Source organism: Astatotilapia calliptera, chromosome 13, assembly GCF_964374335.1.
Source record: "Astatotilapia calliptera chromosome 13, fAstCal68.1, whole genome shotgun sequence".
Taxonomy (NCBI): domain Eukaryota; kingdom Metazoa; phylum Chordata; class Actinopteri; order Cichliformes; family Cichlidae; genus Astatotilapia; species Astatotilapia calliptera.
In genome coordinates this window covers 23328671-23353288 of record NC_137434.1, presented here as the reverse complement: position 1 = coordinate 23353288, position 24618 = coordinate 23328671, and the positions used below count along the sequence as shown (strand labels likewise).

The 24618-nt window shown below is 38.6% G+C and overlaps 1 protein-coding gene across 2 annotated transcripts in view; it reads left to right on the top strand.

Moving 5' to 3' along the window:
* The window catches only part of srbd1 (S1 RNA binding domain 1), a 116301-nt gene extending 95385 nt beyond the window's left edge, over positions 1-20916 (top strand). For both annotated transcript variants that reach the window (XM_080287982.1, XM_026190132.2), the window contains exons 17-21: positions 10901-11007; positions 12920-13087; positions 13903-14052; positions 18188-18372; positions 19882-20916. In XM_080287982.1, coding sequence (XP_080144108.1) covers positions 10901-11007; positions 12920-13087; positions 13903-14052; positions 18188-18372; positions 19882-20174 — 903 coding nt within the window. In that variant the 3' untranslated portion in view covers positions 20175-20916. The remainder of the gene's footprint in view (positions 1-10900; positions 11008-12919; positions 13088-13902; positions 14053-18187; positions 18373-19881) is intronic.
* Positions 20917-24618: the final 3702 nt, after the last annotated feature.

Here is a 24618-nt window from a genome sequence, read left to right as displayed (position 1 = left end):
CAAAAATTTATAATGTATTTCAATGGGGAGACCCTTCAAATCCTCATTCAACTTACTCATTTTTAAACTCTTACTACTTCCACATACATTGACATAGAGCCACCATTCAAACTTTAAAACGAAGACAAGACATTCAGCTATTCAACTTGTATTTATCTTTTCAATATCTATTATACTTTTTCTTCAGTTCCAGTTTAAGTTTCATGATGTTTTTTCACCCGTTTCAGAGTTTATAATGGGTGTGTATGGGACGGAATGTTGGGGCTAGAGTGAGGCAGCTCAACTGCTAGAGTGAGAGGAGCAAAAAAATTAATCTTAAAATCTTTTTTAAAACTGCTGCTGTGTCCACAGCGTTTGCTCTACAGCCATCATTTTACCCTCAAAACGTAGCCATGGCTGTCCTCTTTCATCCAATGTGTTTACTATTGTACTAGGTGTTATGGTTCTTTCATAAATGTCACCAATGCACAGCCTCCTCCCTCCAACTCTTCCATAGACTCTAATGTTAAAATGGCTCAGAAGGTTCGTTTGAAAATCAGAAGAGCATGGTGTCTTTCCACTGTCACCACGTCCATATAATAAGCTCCACAGGCATGAAAACTGAGAATTAGGTAGACTAGACATTGCTGTCGCTCACGGTGAAAGAATTTTGTCAATACGACTTTTACTTTTCATTTGGGAGCGATTTGTTTCGGCCTGACTTTTCTGTTCATTTTAAGCAGCAAAAGTGAGGTGCATGTCTGTGTACGTGTGTATGGAGCCCTTGGGTGCGGTCACTATAGCAACCAGGCTCACACCTGCCTGCTTAACGAGCTCTCTCTCTCACTCTGCCAAGATTCATCTTAAACACTTCTCTTTCAACTGCTGCTATCTCCACAGTGTTAAAGCCATCATTTTACCCTCAAAACGTCGCCATCGTTGTTCTCTTTCCAACATCTTGTCTTTCAAAGCTCAGAGATGTAAACTTTTTAAACTGTGTGGATCCAAGTGGAGGGATCACATTTTAGTCATTCAGTGATTCAAAGAATATGACCTTTTAATATTCTTTCAGATGTTTTCTGACTCTAAATGTTCTTTTCTCATTTCTTAGGTTTTTCTAATTTACAATTAAAACATTTTCAGCTTTTTTCCAACTTCTTCTTCTGTGTAACCTTCAGCTTTTAGCAGTTCAGCACCTTTGTTTTCAGGTTAAATTCGGGTTTTTTTTGTTTTTTTTTAATCTCATTCAATATTTTTAACTCAAAATTCAGCAATTAATTCATTTCAGTGCATACATTCAGATTCAAGCATTCACACTGCAGTTTCTTCAGAAAATGCACTTTCTAGTTATTATATTTTCTTTTTCCGTACGTTTTTTGAAAGCCTACTCCTTCAAAACCGTTCAACTTAGAAAAACCATTCAAACATCGTTAGATTCCTATTATTTTGGACATGACTGCTTCTATTTTTCTCATTTTTAACATTTATATTTTTAATTTTATTCAACTTTATTCAACAAAAATTTCCCATGTATTTCAATGGGGAGACCCTTCAAATTCTCATTCAATTTACTCATTTTTAAACTCTTACTACTTCCACATACATTGACATAGAGCCACCATTCAAACTTTAAAACGAAGACAAGACATTCAACTATTCAACTTGTATTTATCTTTTCAATATCTATTATACTTTTTCTTCAGTTCCAGTTTAAGTTTCATGATGTTTTTTCAGCCGTTTCAGAGTTTATAATGGGTGTGTATGGGACGGAATGTTGGGGCTAGAGTGAGGCAGCTCAACTGCTAGAGTGAGAGGAGCAAAAAAATTAATCTTAAAATATTTTTTAAAACTGCTGCTGTGTCCGCAGCGTTTGCTCTACAGGTATGATTTTACCCTCAAAACGTAGCCATGGCTGTCCTCTTTCATCCAATGTGTTTACTATTGTCCTAGGTGTTACGGTTCTTTCATAAATGTCACCAATGCACAGCCTCCTCCTTCCAACTCTTCCATAGACTCTAATGTTAAAATGGCTCAGAAGGTTCGTTTGAAAATCAGAAGAGCATGGTGTCTTTCCACTGTCACCACGTCCATATAATAAACTCCACAGACATGAAAACTGAGAATTCAGTAGACTAGACATTGCTGCCGCTCACGGTGAAAGAATTTTGTCAATACGACTTTTACTTTTCATTTGGGAACGATTTGTTTCGGCCTGACTTTTCTGTTCATTTTAAGCAGCAAAAGTGAGGCGCATGTCTGTGTACGTGTGTATGGAGCCATTGGGTGCGGTCACTATAGCAACCAGGCTCACACCTGCCTGCTTAACGAGCTCTGCCTGCCACTGTACCAAGATTCATCTTAAGCACTTCTCTTTCAACTGCTGCTGTGTCCACAGTGTTACAGCCATCATTTTACCCTCAAATTGTCGCCATTATTGTTCTCTTTCCAACATCTTGTCTTTCAAAGCTCAGAGATGTAAACTTTTTAAACTGTGTGGGTCCAAGTGGAGGGATCACATTTTCTTCATTCAGTGATTCAAAGAATATGACCTTTTAATATTCTTTCAGATGTTTTCTGACTCTAAATGTTCTTTTCTCATTTCTTAGGTTTTTCTAATTTACAATTAAAACATTTTCAGCTTTTTTCCAACTTCTTCTTCTGTGTAACCTTCAGCTTTTAGCAGTTCAGCACTTTTGTTTTCAGGTTAAATTCGGGTTTTTTTTTTTTATCTCATTCAATATTTTTAACTCAAAATTCAGTAATTAATTCATTTCAGTGCATACATTCAGATTCAAGCATTCACACTGCAGTTTCTTCAGAAAATGCACTTTCTAGTTCTATTTTATTATTATCTATTCCGTACGTTTTTTGTAATCTATCTCCTTCAAAACCGTTCAACTTAGAAAAACCATTCAAACACCATTAGATTCCTATTCTTTTGGACATGACTGCTTCTACTTTTCTCATTTTTAACATTTATATTTTTAATTTTATTCAACTTTATTCAACAAAAATTTCCCATGTATTTCAATGGGGAGACCCTTCAAATTCTCATTCAAGTTACTCATTTTTAAACTCCTACTACTTCCACATACGTTGACATAGAGCCACCATTCAAACTTTAAAACGAAGACAAGACATTCAACTATTCAACTTGTATTTATCTTTTCAATATCTATTATACTTTTTCTTCAGTTCCAGTTTAAGTTTCATGATGTTTTTTCACCCGTTTCAGAGTTTATAATGGGTGTGTATGGGACGGAATGTTGGGGCTAGAGTGAGGCAGCTCAACTGCTAGAGTGAGAGGAGCAAAAAAATTAATCTTAAAATCTTTTTTAAAACTGCTGCTGTGTCCGCAGCGTTTGCTCTACAGGTATGATTTTACCCTCAAAACGTAGCCATCGCTGTCCTCTTTCATCCAATGTGTTTACTATTGTACTAGGTGTTATGGTTCTTTCATAAATGTCACCAATGCACAGCCTCCTCCCTCCAACTCTTCCATAGACTCTAATGTTAAAATGGCTCAGAAGGTTCGTTTGAAAATCAGAAGAGCATGGTGTCTTTCCACTGTCACCACGTCCATATAATAAACTCCACAGACATGAAAACTGAGAATTTGGTAGACTAGACATTGCTGTCGCTCACGGTGAAAGAATTTTGTCAATACGACTTTTACTTTTCATTTGGGAACGATTTGTTTCGGCCTGACTTTTCTGTTCATTTTAAGCAGCAAAAGTGAGGTGCATGTCTGTGTGCGTGTGTATGGAGCCATTGGGTGCGGTCACTATAGCAACCAGGCTCACACCTGCCTGCTTAACGAGCTCTCTCTGCCACTCTGCCAAAATTCATCTTAAACACTTCTCTTTCAACTGCTGCTGTGTCCACAGTGTTAAAGCCATCATTTTACCCTCAAAACGTCGCCATCGTTGTTCTTTTTCCAACATCTTGTCTTTCAAAGCTCAGAGATGTAAACTTTTTAAACTGTGTGGGTCCAAGTGGAGGGATCACATTTTAGTCATTCAGTGATTCAAAGAATATGACCTTTTAATATTCTTTCAGATGTTTTCTGACTCTAAATGTTCTTTTCTCATTTCTTAGGTTTTTCTAATTTACAATTAAAACATTTTCAGCTTTTTTCCAACTTCTTCTTCTGTGTAACCTTCAGCTTTTAGCAGTTCAGCACTTTTGTTTTCAGGTTAAATTAGGGTTTTATTTTTTTATCTCATTCAAAATTTTTAACTTAAATTCAGTAATTATTTCATTTCAATGCATACATTCAGATTCAAGCATTCACACTGCAGTTTCTTCAGAAAATGCACTTTCTAGTTAGACACTAACTTTCCTTTGAACCAGACCTCCACCTGTCAGTCACCTTTATGTAGCTATGGTCTGTTGACAGCTGGGAAATCCCCAGGGATGTGAAATGAACTACTGGAAAATACACACACACAGACGCACACTGCTGTGTAAGAAAACATTACCCGCCAGCCGGATATTAAAGAAACTGTCATTCTTCCCCTCACCTTTGTTGATTGTTTTTCTCTTCCAATTCTAACTTTTTGTAAAACTCTTCACACACCTGAACTAATGCCCTTCATCTGCCTTCCTTTAATTTCATGTTTTCTTTCAAATACTACAACGTGTTAGGAGTGGGTAATACAACCTCAAAATTATAGTGCAATATTTCAAGGAAATCTGAGATAATGATATTTATAAGGATGTAGAAAAAAAAAACTGATCGCAGCTTGTAGGCAGCATTTATAAGTGTGAACAAATTCAAGGGCATTTTTTGTACGTCTTTTCTATTGAGCCACTGTCATTGATGCCATCGAAAGTGTGAATCTGTTGCCACAAGGTGCCGCCAGCAGCATTATAGTGCAATACTAGTGACACAGCATTGTATACAGTGACACAGCACAAGTCAAATGTAAGCACAAAAGTAACCTAGGAAGTGTTTTCCCTGGAAATTTTAACAGTAACGTAACTGTTTAATACTTTTGTGCAGCAGTAAGTAAAGTAACTTAATCCTGTACCTCTTCATGAGCCTGCACAATACTGTCACATATTAAAACTGAAACTGAAAACCCCTTGTGAAGAAAGTGTCTATGACTCCTTTGGCATGTTTTTCACCCTTGAATGGTAGTGCCTATGGGGCAGACAGGAGCAGGCAGAACACAGGGAAAGAAGAAGAATAAAAAATGAAGGCTTGACAGTGATTGATAGTTCCTGCCTAGTCGCTTTGGAGCGTGGGAAAAAAAAAGCAAGCTCTTTAAGACTTGGCAGAAGGTGCCAAAAACATTAGGAGATACTATTTTAATGATTTCCTTTAGATTTGTTCAAGCATGTTTTTGAGTGTTTGTGCATTTAAGCAGGGTGTTAAATGAATAAACCTTGCATCTTTGTTTGTATAATGGATTTACAGAGGCTTGTGCCAAATATCTTCTTATTCTGCAATAAATAATACATATCTGGCTGCCAGGCTACTTATTTTAAGGTTGTACAATTTACTTTCCCTTGTTTAAATTTCTTGGTAAGTGCTTTCTAATTGCTACCTTTTTATATCAAAATTAGTTTATATAGTAGGATATTCAAGGGAAAAAAGCACACAAACCTCATAGTTAACAAGAGCAAACAGCAGAATTGTCAAATAAGAAATAAACTATTTAAAAGAGAGGAGGAAAGGTGCATCTTTTTGGTTCTTAAAATGATGATTTAAATCAACTGTGTCCTTAATTTTTCATCTATATTAAACAAAATGCAAACATTGCCTCTAATCTTTTTGTTAATGGAACATTTGAATAGAGTATTTTGTCCAAATTCTCAAACATGATATTTTCCAAGTGAAAACCTAAATAGATGAGACTTCCTGTGCCTCTCTTGAAGCGCTTTCTGTTCTAGTTTTCTCATGTTCTGTTTTGCACTCCCTTGGGTAATGTGTGACCGTGCATGTGTTTGTGCACACGAGTATGTGCTTGGTTAGGTCGTTAAATGCCAGTCATTCATCAGCACCCGAAAGTGATATGATGGCAAGGACATGTTTTTCATGATTTTCTATCACCTTTCACAAAGACCTGATAGCTATTACTTAACTTCCTGAGCTTCCATAATGATCACTCTTGTGTGTGCATGCACACTCCCACGCTTTAACTACTTTAACTGTATGCACTACTTGCCTAACCTGTAACCTAACCTTAAAATTCATCTTAAAAATGGTTATTAAAATTTATTTTTATATTGAAGACTTGCTTTTTGTCCCTTCAAGAAAGACAAGTTTGATAATATGCCTGTAGAGAAGAGTCACTGATTAGTCTGCATATTGTCTTAGACTTTCATAAAGTAATTGTTGTGACCACATTTAGGGGCCTAAAACATTAGTAATGCCTGCATCCACAAACACAAGCATACTCAGCCAAGGCTCCATATGTAGAATACATATACAGGTCTCAGAGGCCTTAAAAAGTGCTGTCAGTCAAGATCATGACCTTCAAATAGCCTTGTTTATTTGTACATAGTTCACTTATTATGTGAAACTGAATGACTTCACTCAGCAGTTTCACTCCATTGTCTATCTGTCTGTCTTCAAAATTGGTTTTCCCAACTTCACTTTGGTGCCAAGTACATTGTGGATTGTTGACAACTGGGAGGAGATCTGTGAAGGGGTGGGGGTTGAGTTTGGTGATGCAGAATTTGGAATCATGGCTGCTGCTGAGGCAGCATACCTTAGTTGTTGCTCTGGTTGATTTAAATAAACAGTTTTAACTAATCAACCTCAGGTAGATGTGACAACATTCACTGACTTGTGGCTTCCCACATTACAAGAATTAATACATGAGTATAAGCCTTTGTGTCTCAGTTTGAATACAACACTTGGAACCCAACAGACATTTGATCTTAATTATTGAGTTCCTGTTTCTCTTTATTCTTTATTCTTCTACCTTATTATTCTAGTTGCTCAGACCTTTTTGCCTATTTGCACTACTCTGCCTGGTTTACACTCAATGTCATTTACCCTTACCTGAATACTGTATATTGTATATTGTATAGCTTTCTTGTTAATTTGTATTGTATTTATTTAAATTTTTACTTTTTAATTATTTTATTTGCATTTTTTAATCACTCTCTTATATTTAAATGTTCATTGCTATTTCATCTAGGGTTTGAGAGTAACGAAATTTCTATTCTCTGTATGTCCTGTACATGTGGCAGAATTGACAAATAAAGTTGACTTTGACTTTGCTGGTTAACTACTCCCTCTGTTCCGCTCCTTCTGCTAATTCCTGCTATATCTTTTGGTCCTCACAACTTTTATACTTTTTGAGATATTAAGCTTTTTATGCCATTTTTTGGCCCATTTTGCTGAATGGGACCACATTGCGAGTGTGATCACTGGTTTTGCTTGCCTGGCTGAGCCATGTTTTAGCTCAGTGAGATGAGCAGCCGTTCTCAGAGCAGGAGGGCTGGGATCGAATCCCGCTTATGGCAACATTTTTTTCAGTTAACAGTTCAACTTTTTTTTCACTCTTTTCAACACAAATTTCAGCTTCTTCACCACTTTTCAGCAGAATTTTCATTCTCTTTTGCTCTTTTTAGCAGAATTTTCAGTCTGTTCTGCTCTTTTCAGTAGAATTTTAGGTTTTTCACCTCTTTTGAGCACAAATTTCAGTTTCTTCTGCTCTTTTTAGCAGAATTTTCAGCCTCTTCTGCTCTTTTCAGCACAATTTTCAGGTTCTTTGTCTCTTTTTGCTGAACATTCAGCTTCTTCACCTCTTTTCAGCACAATTCAGCTTCTTCTGCACAGTGGACATTTTGCCTCTCATCATATTTCTGGTTGAGACCGAAAGTGGTTTGGCTCAGTGGGATGATCAGCTGCCGTGAGATATGGTGGCGAAGATTCAAATCCTGCCTGTGGCGGTTGCCGCACATGTTCCCCTGCTTGCATGCACTCTTTCTTGACACTCTTCACTGTACCCTTTCAAATACAGCCATTTTCAGCAAGCACTTCAGCTTCTACAACTCTCTTCAGCTGATAGTTTTGCTTCTTCTGCTGTTTTCAGCAGATTCCACTACACAGCATTCACACTGCATTTCCGCAGGAAATGCAACTTTTTCTAGTCTCATAGTTAACCTTCTGTCATTTACATCCCTCAGGCTCTTCTTCTTTCATATAAACGATCAGCCTGCTGTCCAAAGACATTCATTCATTACTGTCAGTCCCCTTTCCCTCTCTGGTTTACTCACCTTCTGGTTCACTGCAATTTTATAAATGTCGAAATGACAAGGTATTCTAGGTTTTATCAGTAAAGTACCTCTCTAAAAAACCCTTTTTGTTTTGTCTCTTTTGTAGTTTTCATCACTGTGCTTCTCTCACTGTCTCTGATTGACATGTGGTAACTCAACAGTGTTTAAGTACTTGAGGTGCAGAAAGAAGCACTTTGTTCCTTTGTATTGGTTGGCTGGCTTTGGCTGGTTTCCGACCAATCCAAACATAACCTTCTCACATAGGGATCCACTCCATTGGTTCTGTATGAATTTGAGGTTTGGGTGCTGGGAGTTGGGACGAAGGAATGAGGGAGTGGAGGTGATTTTCAAAGAGATAGTAGCATATATAGCTTTGTCTGGCAAACCACCTCTATGCTTCCACATCACCTTACAGCTCTAATCTAAATACTATGAAGAACATTTAGCAATGATCTAGATGGCTCAGATGGAAAATCTGCATTAAGTTGCGTATGTGATTTCTAATGTTCTTTAGTTAGTGTGTACCTCGAGGTGAGTTGAATATAAAATGAAAATAGAAGAACACTAGGTCAGTGCATCCCTCTAAAGCTAGAATTTGCAGCTTAAAAATAGTGATCGTGCCATTTTATTTGACTCGTCTGTTGCATAATCAGATAGAAAACATACCTCACAAAGTGTGACACGTGGATCGATAGATAAAAAGATACAGCATGACATGCTTCACTGGTGCTGTTAGCGCCACTGTAAACTGTGACGCAGAGCCATGCGGGCCTCTGCTGCCTGGGTGTTGAAGCGGAAACACACGGACTGGATTGTGGATGTTTAATAGAGCAGAACTCTTTCACTCCAGCTCTGAAATCACAGTTGTTTAGTACAGTTGTTTTTCTTCACCTGTATTTTCTCGTTAGTTTCTTCCTTACGACATATTTGCATATCCTTTTCTGTGTAGCAGTCCCTTATTTGTTATGCAAATATCTATTATTATTGAGCAGTGTCACAATGTTTCAAGTGTAAATGTGATTATTATGATTATTGTTTACTTTTGGGAAGTTACTATAAATGCTTATTAAGCTACATTTTTAGTGTTCCCATCCCTAACCAAGCAGCACCTAAAGTGTTCTAGTGTTTCTCACGCCTGTATAAGGTTTCAGCAAGAATCTAAGAACACATTCAGTGGATTTTTCCTGCAGGTTAAAACTCACACTACCTTACGCACCTCCAACTTTCTCACGTGAGAAAATTCTTTTCTGGTATGACAGGTGATTTCCTCCTCCTTGTCTTCTCTTTCTCATGTGAGCTTCTGCTTCTAGAGCCACTCAGCAGAAATCATAAATCATTCGTAGTTTTATTTGTTCCTGTTCGGAATTTTTTTTAAATTATTGTCTCCAAAAGGCCTCTGGTTATACTTACAAAGAACAGATTGTAGATGCTGTTTTTCTCCAGAACTACTTTGTCTTTTAGCTGTAAGTCATCCTCTGTCTGCTGAGCAAAGCTACATCTGTTGTAGGCTAAGTGCTAACTTAAGATAACAAGATAGAAATATTTTTGTAACTATATAGCATAAAAATGTGTGATAAGTATTGGAGGTTCTGTGCTGAAATTACATATTGTAGTTCACAACGGCCAAGCAAAAACTTTGGAGCCCCATGTGTTCTCTGTCTACCGCGCTCTCCCTCCTCTATCCTCATCTGTCCTCCTATCCTGTTATTGCTGACAGAGGGTGTGTTTGCTAGCTGCTCTTGTTGTTATCTGTTTACAAGTCAGTGTTTGTTAAAAGCTTGATCATGTTACAGGACAGCACATGCTAGTCTCAGTCATGTTCATGCACATGACAGACATACACATGCACACAAACACATTCAAAGACCAACAGTAGTCTAGTTTAGAGTGTCAGCTAATCCTCAAGCAGTTGCTGAGACATCAGCCTGTAGCTGAACTCCTGGATTTTAACCACAACACAGGGCTTCGTGTTTCTCACTGCCAGACCTTATATTTCTTTAAGATTATTTGGTTGTGTACTTAAGTAGTTTGTTGACAATAATTTTCTTTCCTTTCCTTTCTTGCTGTCAACCTTTCTTATTTAAAAAACAAACAAACAGGCTCCACTGCTTTTGAAAAATATCTCCTGTTTAATGTTTGATTGGCTGGTCGATGAGAAATGTGAAAGTTTCATTTGGAGGTACTTTTATAGACTGAGAGCTACAATGACAAGAACACTGTATTACTGGGAAAAATCACAGAAAGGCCTAACGAAACATTTTCCTTTCACTTCTGTACTTCTCCTGTCAATCAGTTTTCTCACTCCCTTTTTTGTTTAAAATTTGCCTCATATTTGCTGTATTGCTGTCAGCACAAGATCAAGTAGCAGTATGTGGTGAAAATGGAATATAATATATGGGAATTAACCTGAACACGCTCAAGTGAAGTCTGTTAAAATCTTCCATTAAAATATTTTGATAAACAGAGCTACATGCAGCTGTGTTAGTTTTTAGTGTTCATCTGTCCCAAAGAGGTTTGAAAAATCCTAAGAATTCCTGTATTTGCTGTCACACACAGATAAAAGCAGTGATTTAAAGTTGTTTTCTTTGCTTAACCAGTTTTTGCCATGTGTCTTTCTGTCTCTGTGTGTGTCTGTACTTTAAAAATTCCCTGGTTTTGTCAATATGTTTCTTTTTTCTCTTAGCATGACGTGTCAGCTGGAGCTTTGAAGACAGCATTGGATGGCGTGGTGCAGGAGTGTGTGAGCTTTGTTGGTGTGGACATTAACATCTGCTCTGAGATACTGATGAGGTAGAGTACCCAAAATGACATATCGCATAATTTCTAAAAATCAATTCAGTTTTATTTATATAGCAACAAACCACAACAGCACTTACCTCAAGGTGCTTTAAATTGTAAGGTAGAGACGCTCCAATAACACAGAGAGAACCCCAATAATCAAACAACAAGTATGCACTTGGCAACAGCCTGCTTTAGCCCGCCTTAACCTTAAATTGAAGGAAGAATTTCAGAGTAGTCCTCCTTGATTATTCCATATACTGTGCAATATACCATTACCACAAGCAGTAAAACAGCCTGAGCTCATGATGCTGTCACCACCATGCTTAACAGCTGGTACAAAGGTGTTAATTTTGGAGCAGGGCTTCTTTCTTGGTCAGGATCATCTTGTGAAGTTAGGACATTGTAGAAAAAAATGTAAGTGAATGTATGTACACATTTGAACCTGTATGTATGCTTTTGAGCCTGTGTTGATTAAAGAAAATCCAAATTAAATTCAAACTTCTGCACCCAATTTGTAGTGGAAACAAAAGTTGTAGTATGATGTGATTTGATATGATTTGATTGAGAAGTCACTAGCCAATAATCTTGAAGTGCTCCTCAGTTTCACCGTGTACAGTTTCTAAACACTAAAATGGGAATTATACTCAGCTTAGACTGAATTGTGGGACTCACATTGCCTGTGTCCGTCTTTTACAGACAGTTTATGTTTGCAAGATTCTTTGCCTATGTTGTCACAGAAGAGGGTTCTTACTGAGCGTGGCTGTAGACTCAGACTAGAGATGCATTAAAATAGCTCGTTTGGGACCAGTGAGCTGTCTTGCTAATGTTAGATGATAATTAAGAATCAAAACATCAAACATACCTAAAAACATTTAATACATGTCCTCACAAGCAAGTGCATGTTTGCACTCAACCACTGTGTGCTGCACAAATACATGCAGACAGAGACAAAATTCTGAAAACGAGATGAAGACAGACTCAGACCTCTGGCATACTTTCCCTTTGCAGTCACAACATGGCAAGGCTTCATTCACACTCATGCACAGGCCATTGCATGATCTACACACACAAAAACACAGATGGCCTGCCAGTTTTCTGTTTAGACTAATGCTTCACACCTTGGCCCACTTACTGGGCTGACTGGTATTAACAAAGAGGATTAGGAACAGTGGACACAATTAAACTCACAGAAACATACATGCTGAAGAAGAAACATGCAAGAACACCGTGCACACATGTGCTTATTTGTTACAACTTGTGCAGTATAAACATGAGTCAAAAGTAGGAAGTGCAGAAATTTCATATGCACACTTTTTGCAGTGGAGACAAACAGTATGAATTGAGCTGGCATTAGCTGCAAGGCAGGCATCAGGTCATCTGTTTACCTGTCTGCTCTGCAAGTGAGCGTTTTCCATTCCTCCACAAAGTTAAGCTATGCACAAACGCACATGAAACACACACAGACGTGTTGATGACTGAGGTATTATGCCGAGTGTTGACATAGCCACATGCTTTAGCATGAGTGAGTCACTGTGGGCATTAACAGAGCAGACCTAATTGAGTTTCAAATCACCTCTCGTCTTTGCTCAGCCTGAACTGGACAAATATACATGCTTAATATTGGCTTATGTGTGTCACTTGTGTTTCCAGTGCTTGCTTAAATGCCAGGTCACGGTTGCAGAATCTGCTGTTTGTTTGGTGTGGGTGTGTGTGTCTAAGCCTAATACTGTAGAGTTATTATAGGTGATCCCATAGGTATACAACCTATATGGATATCAACCAAGCTTGAGATCCTACTTATTTAATTACCTGTTCTGTTTTGTTGTTTTAGCATCTAGTGTAGAATAATTTTAAGAAGTTGTTTGAATATATTGTGAGATGAGTAATTTTTCTCCCTTCAATCTGTTGTTTTATCTCCTAGGCATGTAGCAGGCTTAAATGCGGGAAGGGCACGGAGTATCACAGAATGGAGAGAGCAGCACGGTCCCTTCATCAACAGGGAGCAGCTGAAGCTGGTCAAAGGCATGGGGCCCAAGTCCTACCAGCAGTGTGCTGGCTTCATTAGAATAAACCCACAAACTCTATCCAGGTACGCACTCATATACACAGTATATCCACATAGATAGACCTAAAAGCAAGCAGACAAACACTCAAATTCTGTTTCACAATGTTGTCTTTTTTCATGCAATGGTCTGTTGGAACAAACTGCTAAAACGCCCTGTTTATTCATAGACATTTTGTGTTATTTAGCCATGCAAGTAGTTTAGATAAACTTGCACCCAAGTTCTGAGAATTTCTCAATGGGGTTCAGTTCGTAGTGTTCAAAGCAGTAAAAATTACAGTTGAATTACCATCCAAGAGTTTGTATCGTGTATATCATGTAAAACAGAGATGGGTTGAAGAAGTTATTTATGATTTATGAGGAGTGTGATGTGATGCAGAAATTATTCTAAAGAAAAAATGTTTTAGTTACTCTAGATAATCGTGTCAAATGTGTTGGGAAACACTGACAGTGTACTTGGATTATTTCAAATATCCATCCATTCAGTATTTCTGACATTTTTCCCTCCGGTATGATGGGGGCAGCAGTCTAAGCAGTCTAGCAACTCAGACCTCCCACTTCCCAACCACCGGTGCGTTTTCAAGCCAACTTAGAGATATAATGTTTCCAGGTTGCCGCAGGTCTGCGGCAGGATCTCCTCCCAGAGGGATGTGCCTGAAGCACTTGTACCGCTGTTATATTTGGATGGAAGCAAAATTCACAGGGCTCAGTAAAGCAAAATGCAGCATGTTTCCATGGCTTGATAGACTTTCTTTTCCTTTAATGTTTATATAAAACAATATATAGTCTTAGAGCAGGAATACTGGGGTGATTTAAAATGCATTTCTTTCTTGCCAAAACAGTGTCAGATCATCATCTAACCAGGCACCAGAAGTGCCCGAGAAACCTGCAGCTAAGAAAGGCAAGGGAAAAACTGGTGTCAACGTCTCAACCTCATTTAACCCCCTCGATCAGACCTGTATACACCCGGAGTCCTACCATGTAGCGCAAAGGTACAGTGCACACAAACACACACGGACGCTTGAACAGCAGCCCACCCCACTGGCTAAAGCATGTTCAGGCTATGATGGAGTTGATTTTGACACCATCTCACATGGGGTTGGTTATAGTGGTGGAGGGCTCTGATTTGATTTACACAGACATGGGATACAAGAGAGGAGGCGTTGGCTGTGGTGTGTGTGTCCTTGTGTGAGAGATGATTGTTAGCGCTGCGGATGCTGATATCAGAAGCACATTGAGCATCTGTGTGTGTGTAACAGATGGACACACAAAACGGAGGGAGAGAGAGGGGGCCCTCTCTCATCCAGCTGTAGTCACTCAACTGTGTTTAGTCTACATAAGTTCTGACACTAGTGGTTTTAAGCATTGCTCTCCTCTTGTTGATGGTGTCTGTACATATATGTGGGGAGATGTATCTCTGTGCACACACGTGCAGATAGATTGATGTTGCGTGTATGAAACTTCCTACTTCAGTGTCTGTGTGTTCAATACAGACTGCACTAGAGAGTAGTTCATCAAAGAAGTATTGGGGATCAGAGGTCTTAAAATATAAGAGCACACATTACTCTTCTGTTAATACCCTCTGCACTCCTTTTTGAGCTGCATGCGTTTAGTTACATTTATTTGTTTTTCTCTTTTATTTTTATTTATTTATTTGGCAGACACGTTTCTCGTCCATACTTTCAGCTCTCTCACTGCCCCTCCCTGTCACTTTCTCAATGGTGCCTCACATTAAAACTTCTTTTAACCAGAATTACCAACCGTTTAAAGATATCTTTAGCATTTTTCCCATAGAATTTAACTCCACAATTGAAATTTCTCACTGGACATCTAATCGTTCTCTGCTTTTCTATTTCTCTTGCTGTTCAGAATTCTTAATCCTGTGTTGGCAAATGCATTATCCGGTGTTATGGCTGTATTATAATCCAAGTCTGGGAATGTACTCCATTCAGTATGGGTTCTGAAAGTATCCCAAAGTGTGTTGTGGTTTCCAGCACATCACCTGTCTCTGTAAAGATTTTCAGTACATGAAAAGCCATGTCAGTTCTTGCTCTTTTATTTTGACAAACCAGAAAATAAGTAACCTTCCACTAAACTTAAAATCACAGGGTATGACAGTGATCTGGAAATAGACCATACTACTTGACGAGTGTATCACTCATTGGGCTAGTTTGGATGTCTTTTTACGTAAACCTTTAGATTATAGCTGTAAAAGTCTTGGTGAGTTATATTCATAATCAAAGAGTTACTTGGAAAATCACTAATTTGTATACTGACTCAAAATCAGAACTCTAATAATCGCTACTAATCACTAATAATCTAATCAACTTGAATTGATTAGATTATTAGCTGTGAGAGCATCACTGAGATACCCCAAAGATTTTCTCTCCTCCTCACCTACAAATGGTGAAAACAAGGTTTAGAGGGAGAATTGTAAAGGAATGCTTGTGTGTGTTAGTGTATGTGTGTGTTTGTGTGTGTCTTTATGCTGTATAAGGAATATCATGTTCATCGCATTAGTGGAACTGGATCCTCCATTACTGCTCACAGCCTACACATCCACCCTTTTTTGTAACCATATACACACACGCGCACAAAACCAGAAACACAAGAGCACACACATGATTTTTCCACCTTTAAAAAAATAAAAAATAAATCAGTGAAGCCTAATTCTGTGAGTGCATTATGTGAAATATTTAATTGTAATTTGGTTTGAGACAGCGAGCTTCCACTGTGTGATGAATATTGTTCTCATAAGTAACAGTCAGGGCCTAATATTTCTATAACTGAAGACAGAGTGGGTCCTTGATTGTATGCCTGGACAAAATCTGTATTAGAGCCCACCCAACGCTACATTCACACACACATACCAAAATACATGCACAGTGTTGGTAGCAATTATATAAGTATGAACCCAACGGTGTTGGAGGCCTGTGGACTCCCGGTACCCCTTAAATACTAACATACACCACTGAAAGTAGGTATGTAGGTATGTTAGTAGGGCCCTCCACCCACTTAATCTATTCTAAGATATCTCTCCTGTGCTCTTCTATTTGCTTTTATTTAGGTTTTAAGATTTTAGTATTCCTGCTACTCAACCAGTGTGCTCATACATTTAGTTTGGATTTTGAACTTCTACCACAGTGTATATGAATTAAGGAGCAGGAAAAAAAACTTATATGAACGTATATTAACTGCATGACTTAAATGACTCTATAATATATATAAAGAGTTAAAATATCAGAAATTGTACTTAATGATATAATTAAACTTGGTTGCATTGTGCAAAGAAAAGCTTTACAAATGATCCTGCTTGCTTTCTGTAAGAAATTATATGTCAGCCGCCTTTTCCTGGCTTTAGTCCAACTGGGGGTCTAGATGATATGTGTCTAAGCAATCAAGACACAACTATTTCTTTTCCTGTTAAAAGATATGTGGTTGGAAAGTTAAGAAGATTAAAGAGGCACAGGAGAGAAGACCTTATTGTTATACAGATATCCAGTTTGGTCCGAAGGTGTTGTTTCCTTACCACTAAGTCATGTCTGGCACATACTTAGCTACTATTTTGTACCGATCAAGCTTACTGGTGTTGAGAGATCGAGTCCGCTTGTTTCCCTCTTTTGGGCGTTAGACAGGGACTTTGATGGCAGGGGCCTCTCGACGCACAGCTGTCACAAACATAGTTTGTACACAAGCTGTTTTATGTTACATCGGTACTGTCCCTCCTATTGCCAAATGAACATTTCTGAACAACACAGTGTATGAATCAGGTTGGTGTGTGTGTGTTCTGGTGTGTTTCCACCTGTTCTGTCCATCATGTCGTGGACAGCTGCTGAGTCTGTTTGGCGTCAGCCTGCCAGTGAGCGACATCTATCACGGATGTTACCCAGCTGGTCCACACATGAACACATGCATAGAAACAAATGCAGTCACATCTATCACCAAATATGCCAAGTGCCTGTTGTAAATAATATTTACAGTATGTATAATACACACACACACACACACACACACACACACACACACACACACACACACACACACACACACACATACATCACTTTTTTTTCCATAAACCCTGCTCGCTACTTTGGCTCTAATGCCAATTTGTTACTGTTTCTGTTTAGAGTACAGAGAGCAACTAATTAGTTTGGATTTATATCTCCGGCTCAGTGAATTTGAAATGGTGCGACTTGACTGTCTAGACATTATGTGGTGGGACATCGTGCTGGAATCAAGTGATAAAAGTGTGGCTGACAGACACGAAGTCCAGCCTTAGCACAGTGGAGGCAGTTTCATTAAACAAGGTGTCAGAGCGTTTACAGCCCAATGAGGATTTACCTGATTTACCAGGGGTAAATTAAATATGTGTTTTTGCATCCAACACAGAAAACTCCACCTTGACAACTCACAACTTTTTGCGTATTACTCACACACCTCTGCCGCTCTCCCTATTTTTCCCCAGTGCCTGCTCACTTTCCCGTATAAGCTTAATATGTTTTTTTTCCCCTCCATTTTTCCAGCATCTTTTTTTTTCTCTGTTTTTACCTTTACTGTTTGTCATCTACTCTTAGACCCCAGTCATGCAAGCCTAGAGATGGGTCAGTGACCCCTCCTGGCAAATTTCTGTTGCTAATGGAAGGGTGTTTATTCCCTTGACTGGTTGGCAAGTGGTTGCTGGACTTCGCTGGTAGTCACAAGGTGAAACTGGTTGAAAAGAGTTACTTGGTGCAGAACCAAAAACCTCCTTGCAAGTTCTTTGGTGGTTGTTTGTAGTTTGCACAGTCAATGCCGTGTCTGCAAAAACTACTCCCCTACTGGTAGCGACACTTTGCAATTAGCAATACAAACTGGAGATGGAGCATCATGTGAGCGATTGTGGTGAAACGTTTTCCAAATTTTTTTTGTGCTAGTTTATGGAATACATTGCTAGAAATATAGATAAATTATCCCAACATTTTCCCTTTTCAGTATAACGGTAGAACACTAAACTCTAGTAAATAATAATGATATTTGAATTTCTAAATCCCTAAAAATGAGTATCTATTATTGGTAAGGCTCTATGAAGTCAAGTAGGCTTGTGGTTTTATTTCTAAGCTCAAATTTCTGCACGTCTCTCCTGTCCAGATTTCTGTCTCTTGTGGGTGGGAGTGTGGACCAAATTGGGAGTACAACCCTGAAACACTGTGTGGAGAACAAAGTTAAGACAAGCAGTGTAGAGGAGCTGGCCCGCACCCTGGACACCACACCCGAGACCCTCAAACTCATTATAGACGGCCTGACGCAGCCCCCCGGGTTTGACATACGACAAAGTAAGACTCCGGCCACTCACTGATATACTGATATCAATTCAATCAGAAGAACAATACAAAGGACAATGTTGAAAATGCTGAAGGAAAAACATGTTAATGCATGTAAACATTTTTAAAAAAAAATTGGTTTTAATAGGAAAATGAGATGTTGACATTAATATGTTTACATAAATGTTACTTTGACTTTGTTATTTAAAAGGTATTTAAATAGAAGAAAGCCAATGAAACATATGTATACCCTTGATCATGCATGTTTTTTATTTCCTTATATCTCAAAACTATCAGTATTTTGAATCGTATAAAAATGTTGTAGACTGCACGTATCTGCAGCCTATCAGTCACAGTAACTTCCCTTGGCCTCTCATCTTTCCTTCATGATGTCCTTTATAGGTCCCCACTGACTGATAGAAAATCAAACTTGTATTCATCCAGCTCTTTGAGAATCTTGCTAGTTATGACACACACTGACTTTTCTTGCCTTTACTATAATAGGCATGTCTTGGCAGTGTAACTTGATAGGATCTGACAGTGCTGTGGCTTCCTCCCTGTAGCCCCACAATACAAGCAGTGTGTTTCTGACAGGGTGTGATGGGTCCAACAGACTGTGTTGTTGGGCAGCGTCTCTTTGCAGAGACACACATACAAAATGCACAAAGAACTCTGTTTTTCTCCTTAATCTGAAACACTTCAGTTCAGGCACATACAAACATACCACTAAAACCCCATCCATAGTTACAAACTGTTGCTGTAGCTCAAATTTGTTTTCTCAAGGAAAAAAATAGGACACATCTCTTGCTCTTCTGTTTTTGATTAAGCAGCCTATTTATTGATAATGAGGAAATATAAGTCAGCATCAACTCTCAAATCCTGATTAAAAATGGCACAGAGCACTTTAATATTTGTGCAACATATTTTTCTTTGACGGTCTTCCCCAAAACAGGGAAAAAAAGATGTAAGTACAAAAGAGTAATTATTTTCAGACTGGCTAGTTAAATACTATTTTATGTGAAGAGGAAAGAAGTCAAGTCTACCCACTTATTGCTGGCTAACTTGTCTTAAAATTGAGGAACGCGGCTTCAAAGTTCATTCTCAGGTTAGCCTTATTCGGTTGCAGTACACTATGCTTGGCCTCATAGCCAGTGCTCAGCTGAATAAACAGATGGGCTAAGACTACTGCATGAAATCAGTGCTGTTGGGAGGATAATTGGACGGGACTATTTCCTGGAGCACAGTCCTTTGTGTTAGTGTTACAGACAGGAAACAGGTCTTATGAGCAGGCAAAGTGGAAAGTGGGGTTTAATACACTGCTGATAAACGTATGTAGATACAAGTATTGAGTGACTGCTCGAAATGTTATGTTTTTCATGTCTGCCTCATCAACAATTTTTTTCTGCATTCCCTTATCCCACTTTTTACTCCCAAACACTTCGACTGTCTGCCACTTGTGTATTATTTTGTCATTGATATCGCTCCACACCTTGCGTCTAGCTATCTTTTTGTCATTCCCAGATTTTGGACAAGCGGACTTTAAGCGGGGCGTTGTGTCCATGAGTGATCTGCGGGTGGGTGCTGTGCTGACAGGCCGTGTGGACAACACCGCTCTGTTCGGGGCTTTTGTAGATATTGGCGTTGGCCGTGCAGGCCTCATCCACAAGAGCAACATCACCCTGGACAAGCTGCCTGTCAGCCAGCGTCGTCGCAGCCTGGCTCTAGGACCTGGGGAGCGAGTGGAGGTCCGGGTCCTGAATGTTGACCTTCAGAGGGGACGGATTGGGCTGGACCTGATCAGGGTCTTGCAATAGAGTCACTTAATACCTATGATTGTCACTAGAAGTGTGACAGAAAATTACAGGTTTTAAACTGCTAAGGCCTGAGATACACAGACCTTGGTCAGTGACCCCCCTGGCAGTCTCTGATTCTTAGGGTAAAATGTCTGTTTTGTGACCCACTGACAAGTAATTCCTGAAGGCTGGTGGCAGTGACTATTTGAGTTGTTGTAAAACTTGCTGTGCCTCTCCACTGCAACCAACACTTGAATTGAATTGATTTCCTCAGGCAACAACTTAACAACCAGTCAGGGAATACACATTTTACCCCCCATGACCAGTGCTCACCAGATGGTTGCCGACCACTCTCGAATCCTGTGTGACTAGTGCCTAACTTGGCTAGTTTTAAAATGATCAATTTCAGTGAACAGCTGTTACAGGTTTAGAAATAAAAGCAAAAATTTCAAGTCATGTTTAACAGTTAGGACTCTTCATTTGGGACTTGTTCTCAGTCTGTTTGTCATTTAGAGGGGGTGCTTTGCTCGGGACAGAGCACTACACCTGTTTGCTGAACTAAAGGCAGAAATATGTTTTCTGATCTTGAAATGAAGACTCTGATTGGATAGCTTAGTGAGATGATATTACAATTATTTGCACTTTAGTTGTTTGTAATGCTGAATATGACATACTTGAGCGACTATTGCTACTGTTTGTAATACTTGGTATTCTCATTATTTTCTTGGATTATTACTTGAATAAAAGAAAAATCAGTTCTTCACTATGTTCTTTGTCTTCTGATTTTAGCAGTTGTTATTGACTTTTGGATACCTTAAAGAAAACCATTTGAACAAACAGACTGAAATTCTGCTTAGTGCTGTTTCATCTGCAGTTGATGGTTTGAAGTTAAAATATTATACCTATCTATCTATCTATCTATCTATCTATCTATCTATCTATCTATCTATCTATCTATCTGTCTGTCTGTCTGTCTGTCTGTCTGTCTGTCTGTCTGTCTATCTATCTATCTATCTATCTATCTGTCTATCTGTCTGTCTGTCTGTCTGTACACGTATGTATAGATATATATACGTATGTGTGTGTGTATATATATATATATATACGTATGTATATGTTATGTATATATATATATATATATATACGTATGTATATGTTATGTATATATATATATATACGTATGTATATGTTATGTATATATATATATATACGTATGTATATGTTATGTATATATATATATATATATACGTATGTATATGTTATGTATATATATATATATACGTATGTATATGTTATATCTAAATAATAAATATTGTGTTCCTGATGAAAAAGAACAATTTCAGCAAATTGTGTTATATGATATGCTTCACTTTTTTGAGGAGATGAGGAGACGCACGAGTAAAGGTGGGGGATGAGTGTGAAGCACGCTGGCATGAGGCATGGAGAAACTGAAGGTGTAAGAAATCAAGGACCTTATGTATCAAGAGATGAAAAAAACAAGTAAAAGAAGCAAGTTTTTCTTCCATGTGCACCGGAAAACATGAAAAGACAGAATGAAGGAGGGTTTGTTGAAGCAGAGGCAGCGATAGCAGGAGGAGGTGGGAGTGTTTCTGTATTCCAGACTGCGGTAAAGCCTGAAGGCTTTTTAGGCTTGGTCCCAGACACAATTATCCAAACACACACTAATCAGCTGCTTCAAAATTAATCCCAGACTCCCTATCCACATTATCTAATTTGTTTGTTTTTATGAAACTAGAATAAATAAAAAATTTAAAAATACATGGAAATATGGTTCTGAGAAAGCCTGAGGTCCCCTGTGCTAAACCTTACACTGGATGCAGAATACCGAATCACTCTTAGCACTGCTGCTTCACTATTTCCCCTTGGGGGAACAAATAAAATATATTCTATACGCACAAATACAAAGAGATGTTAGATCAAGATTAATCAGTAGTGGCAGTTTGCTTGGTGATGATATACGAAAACTGCACACAAATACAGACTAGGCTCTTTTACTGTACTTCGCTCTACTTTTAAGGAATTTTTTGTTCCAGTCAAGGTGCCTCTTTACATTTGATGTTAACTCCTCTTGTCAGTTATTTGCTTTTCTTTGTTTTGATCTCATATCTTGTAGCTTGTTTTAATGTTGCTGTGTTTTTGTCTTGGGGAACGCAACTATTTGTGAAAGTAAACACAGCTTCCCTCAGCACCATTCCTGCCTTTCCTGCCGTTAATTTTCCTCCCTGTACTAAACGTGAGCACACAGATGGGACAGTCAATCTGGCAGCCAGCTACTCCCGCACCTTGGAGTTTTTGCCAAACACTGACCAGTAATGAATCTGCGATAAGAAGCAGAGTATCTGCAGGAGCGGTTGTGTAGTTCTCTGTTATCCACTGCTGCACTGGTTCTCGACTGTTGCGTTGTGGAGTGAGCTCAGGTGTACCTTGAGGTTTTGGTGAAATGTGAAGAAAATTGATTGTAAGAAAGCTGCTGAACAAGTGTCACACTTTCACTCATAAAGCATGATGGCTATTTGTGGTTTCATAAGTCAAATTAACAAAGAGAAACAGCCCATTTCAGCATATTTTGTTGCACAGGTGGATATGAAATGAACTTTTGTTTTATTTATCGAAAGCGTAGAGAGAATAGTTCTCACAGCTAGTAAATACATCCTGCTAAGCAAACACTGAGTAGAAAATATGTCTTTCTCTGCTGATCTCAGATTTCTCAGACCACCTGATAGACATTTAATCACTGTTTGCAACCAATAACCAATAATAGTTGTAAAAAGTGCCATAGGTTTGGTGTTACTTGCAATTGTATCAAGCTTTGCTTAACACCTCTCCATTTTTGTGGGACTATGCAAATACTTCACATTTCACCAAAACCTCAAGTAGATAAAACAGAACTTTCTGGGGCATTTGGTGCTGGTAGACTTTATTAAACACGTCTGTATCCGCTGAAGGTCAAATCATTAAACCCTCTTAAATGACATTACCTGGCAGTTGAGCATGTGGAGGATTATATATACTTTTTATTGTTAACTCCTGGTTGTAGTTTTAAGAAAGACCAAATGAGTTGGTAAGAGTGCAAGAGTTTTGTAACTGACAGACGTTTTTACCCATTGAAGCCCATACAGTGAACACATCGTGTGAAAAACCACAGCACATGTGAAAGGAGTTTGTGAAAAGCAGGAATTACATTTTCCTGTCTCATTTGTTAAAGCTCAACACAAACGTCAGGCAGATTAAAAAGCAAAACTCTCTCTTATATCCCTGTTTTCCAACCTTAGGTGACACAGTGAAAAATTCCAGATAGACGTGGGGGTGAGAAAGACTTTGGCTCTTGGCATTACTTGTGAAAAACAGAAGTAAAGTATAGACAGAGGAGAGATGGATGAATGGAAGTAGGAGAGAGAGGGATGGAATGAGACAGGAAATGAAAGGCTTTCTCCGGTTTCACTCCCTGTGACCTCATCAGTGTGATCATGGGTTTTATGAGCTTTCCCTCTCGACGCCCACACACCACCTCACACGTGCCAGGACACACACACTCAGTCACACACACTTCAGGCCCTATATTTCATTCCCTGGCTCAAAGACAAACACACGGTACATGTGTTTTTGTCTCTTTGTCTGTTCATTTTCTCACACTCTCTTTGTCAAGGTTTCACATAGTTAATCACACACCAAGATGTTCAAAAAGCTGAGATTCACTTAGAGGCTCTGATATACAAATACTGACAGTGAAGGAAAATGTCTGAAAGTATGAGGCACTTTAAATTAAATAAAACATTAACATAGGCCTCGGCATTAGCTGTGCACACTCTGTGGGCATCACTGAGATGTGGATTTGGCTTTTTGCATTTCATGTCACCAACGGAGCTTAAGCTGGCTTATCCACTAAGTCGAAAGATAAGTGGCAGTGAATGTGTAACCACCTGATTATTAGCCAACAGTAAGTGAAATTAACTTCTGAATAATCTCTAAAGCACTTTTATGCTTCCTCCTTTACCCTCTTCTTTTTTCTTGGGGTCACGTCTCATGCTGATATTCATTTCCCAACCCTGCGCTCTTTAAACAACAGCTATGTCACTTAGATTTCCTAGTCTCCAACACCCTTACCACTTATCTCAATAAAGTGGGTAATGACTTAAGACTGTGTGTTTATTTTAATCAGTATTAAATCTTCTTGGAGTCGAAACGTAGCGGAAGGTTACCAGCAGACGGGGTACTGCATGCCAAAAGAAAAGTCCTGTTAGCACTGATTCCAGCCTAGATAAATATTTTCATAGGTGCCAGGTGTTCACTTGACATTATCCACATATATGTGGAATATAGTAAATTATATTTTGATTGCCTTTCTTTTGTTTTTGCGTGACCACAGTACATAATTAGCACCTTTAAAGTAGACAACTAGAGCATAGCAAAAAAAAAAATAATAGCGAGAATAAGAAGAGTGGCA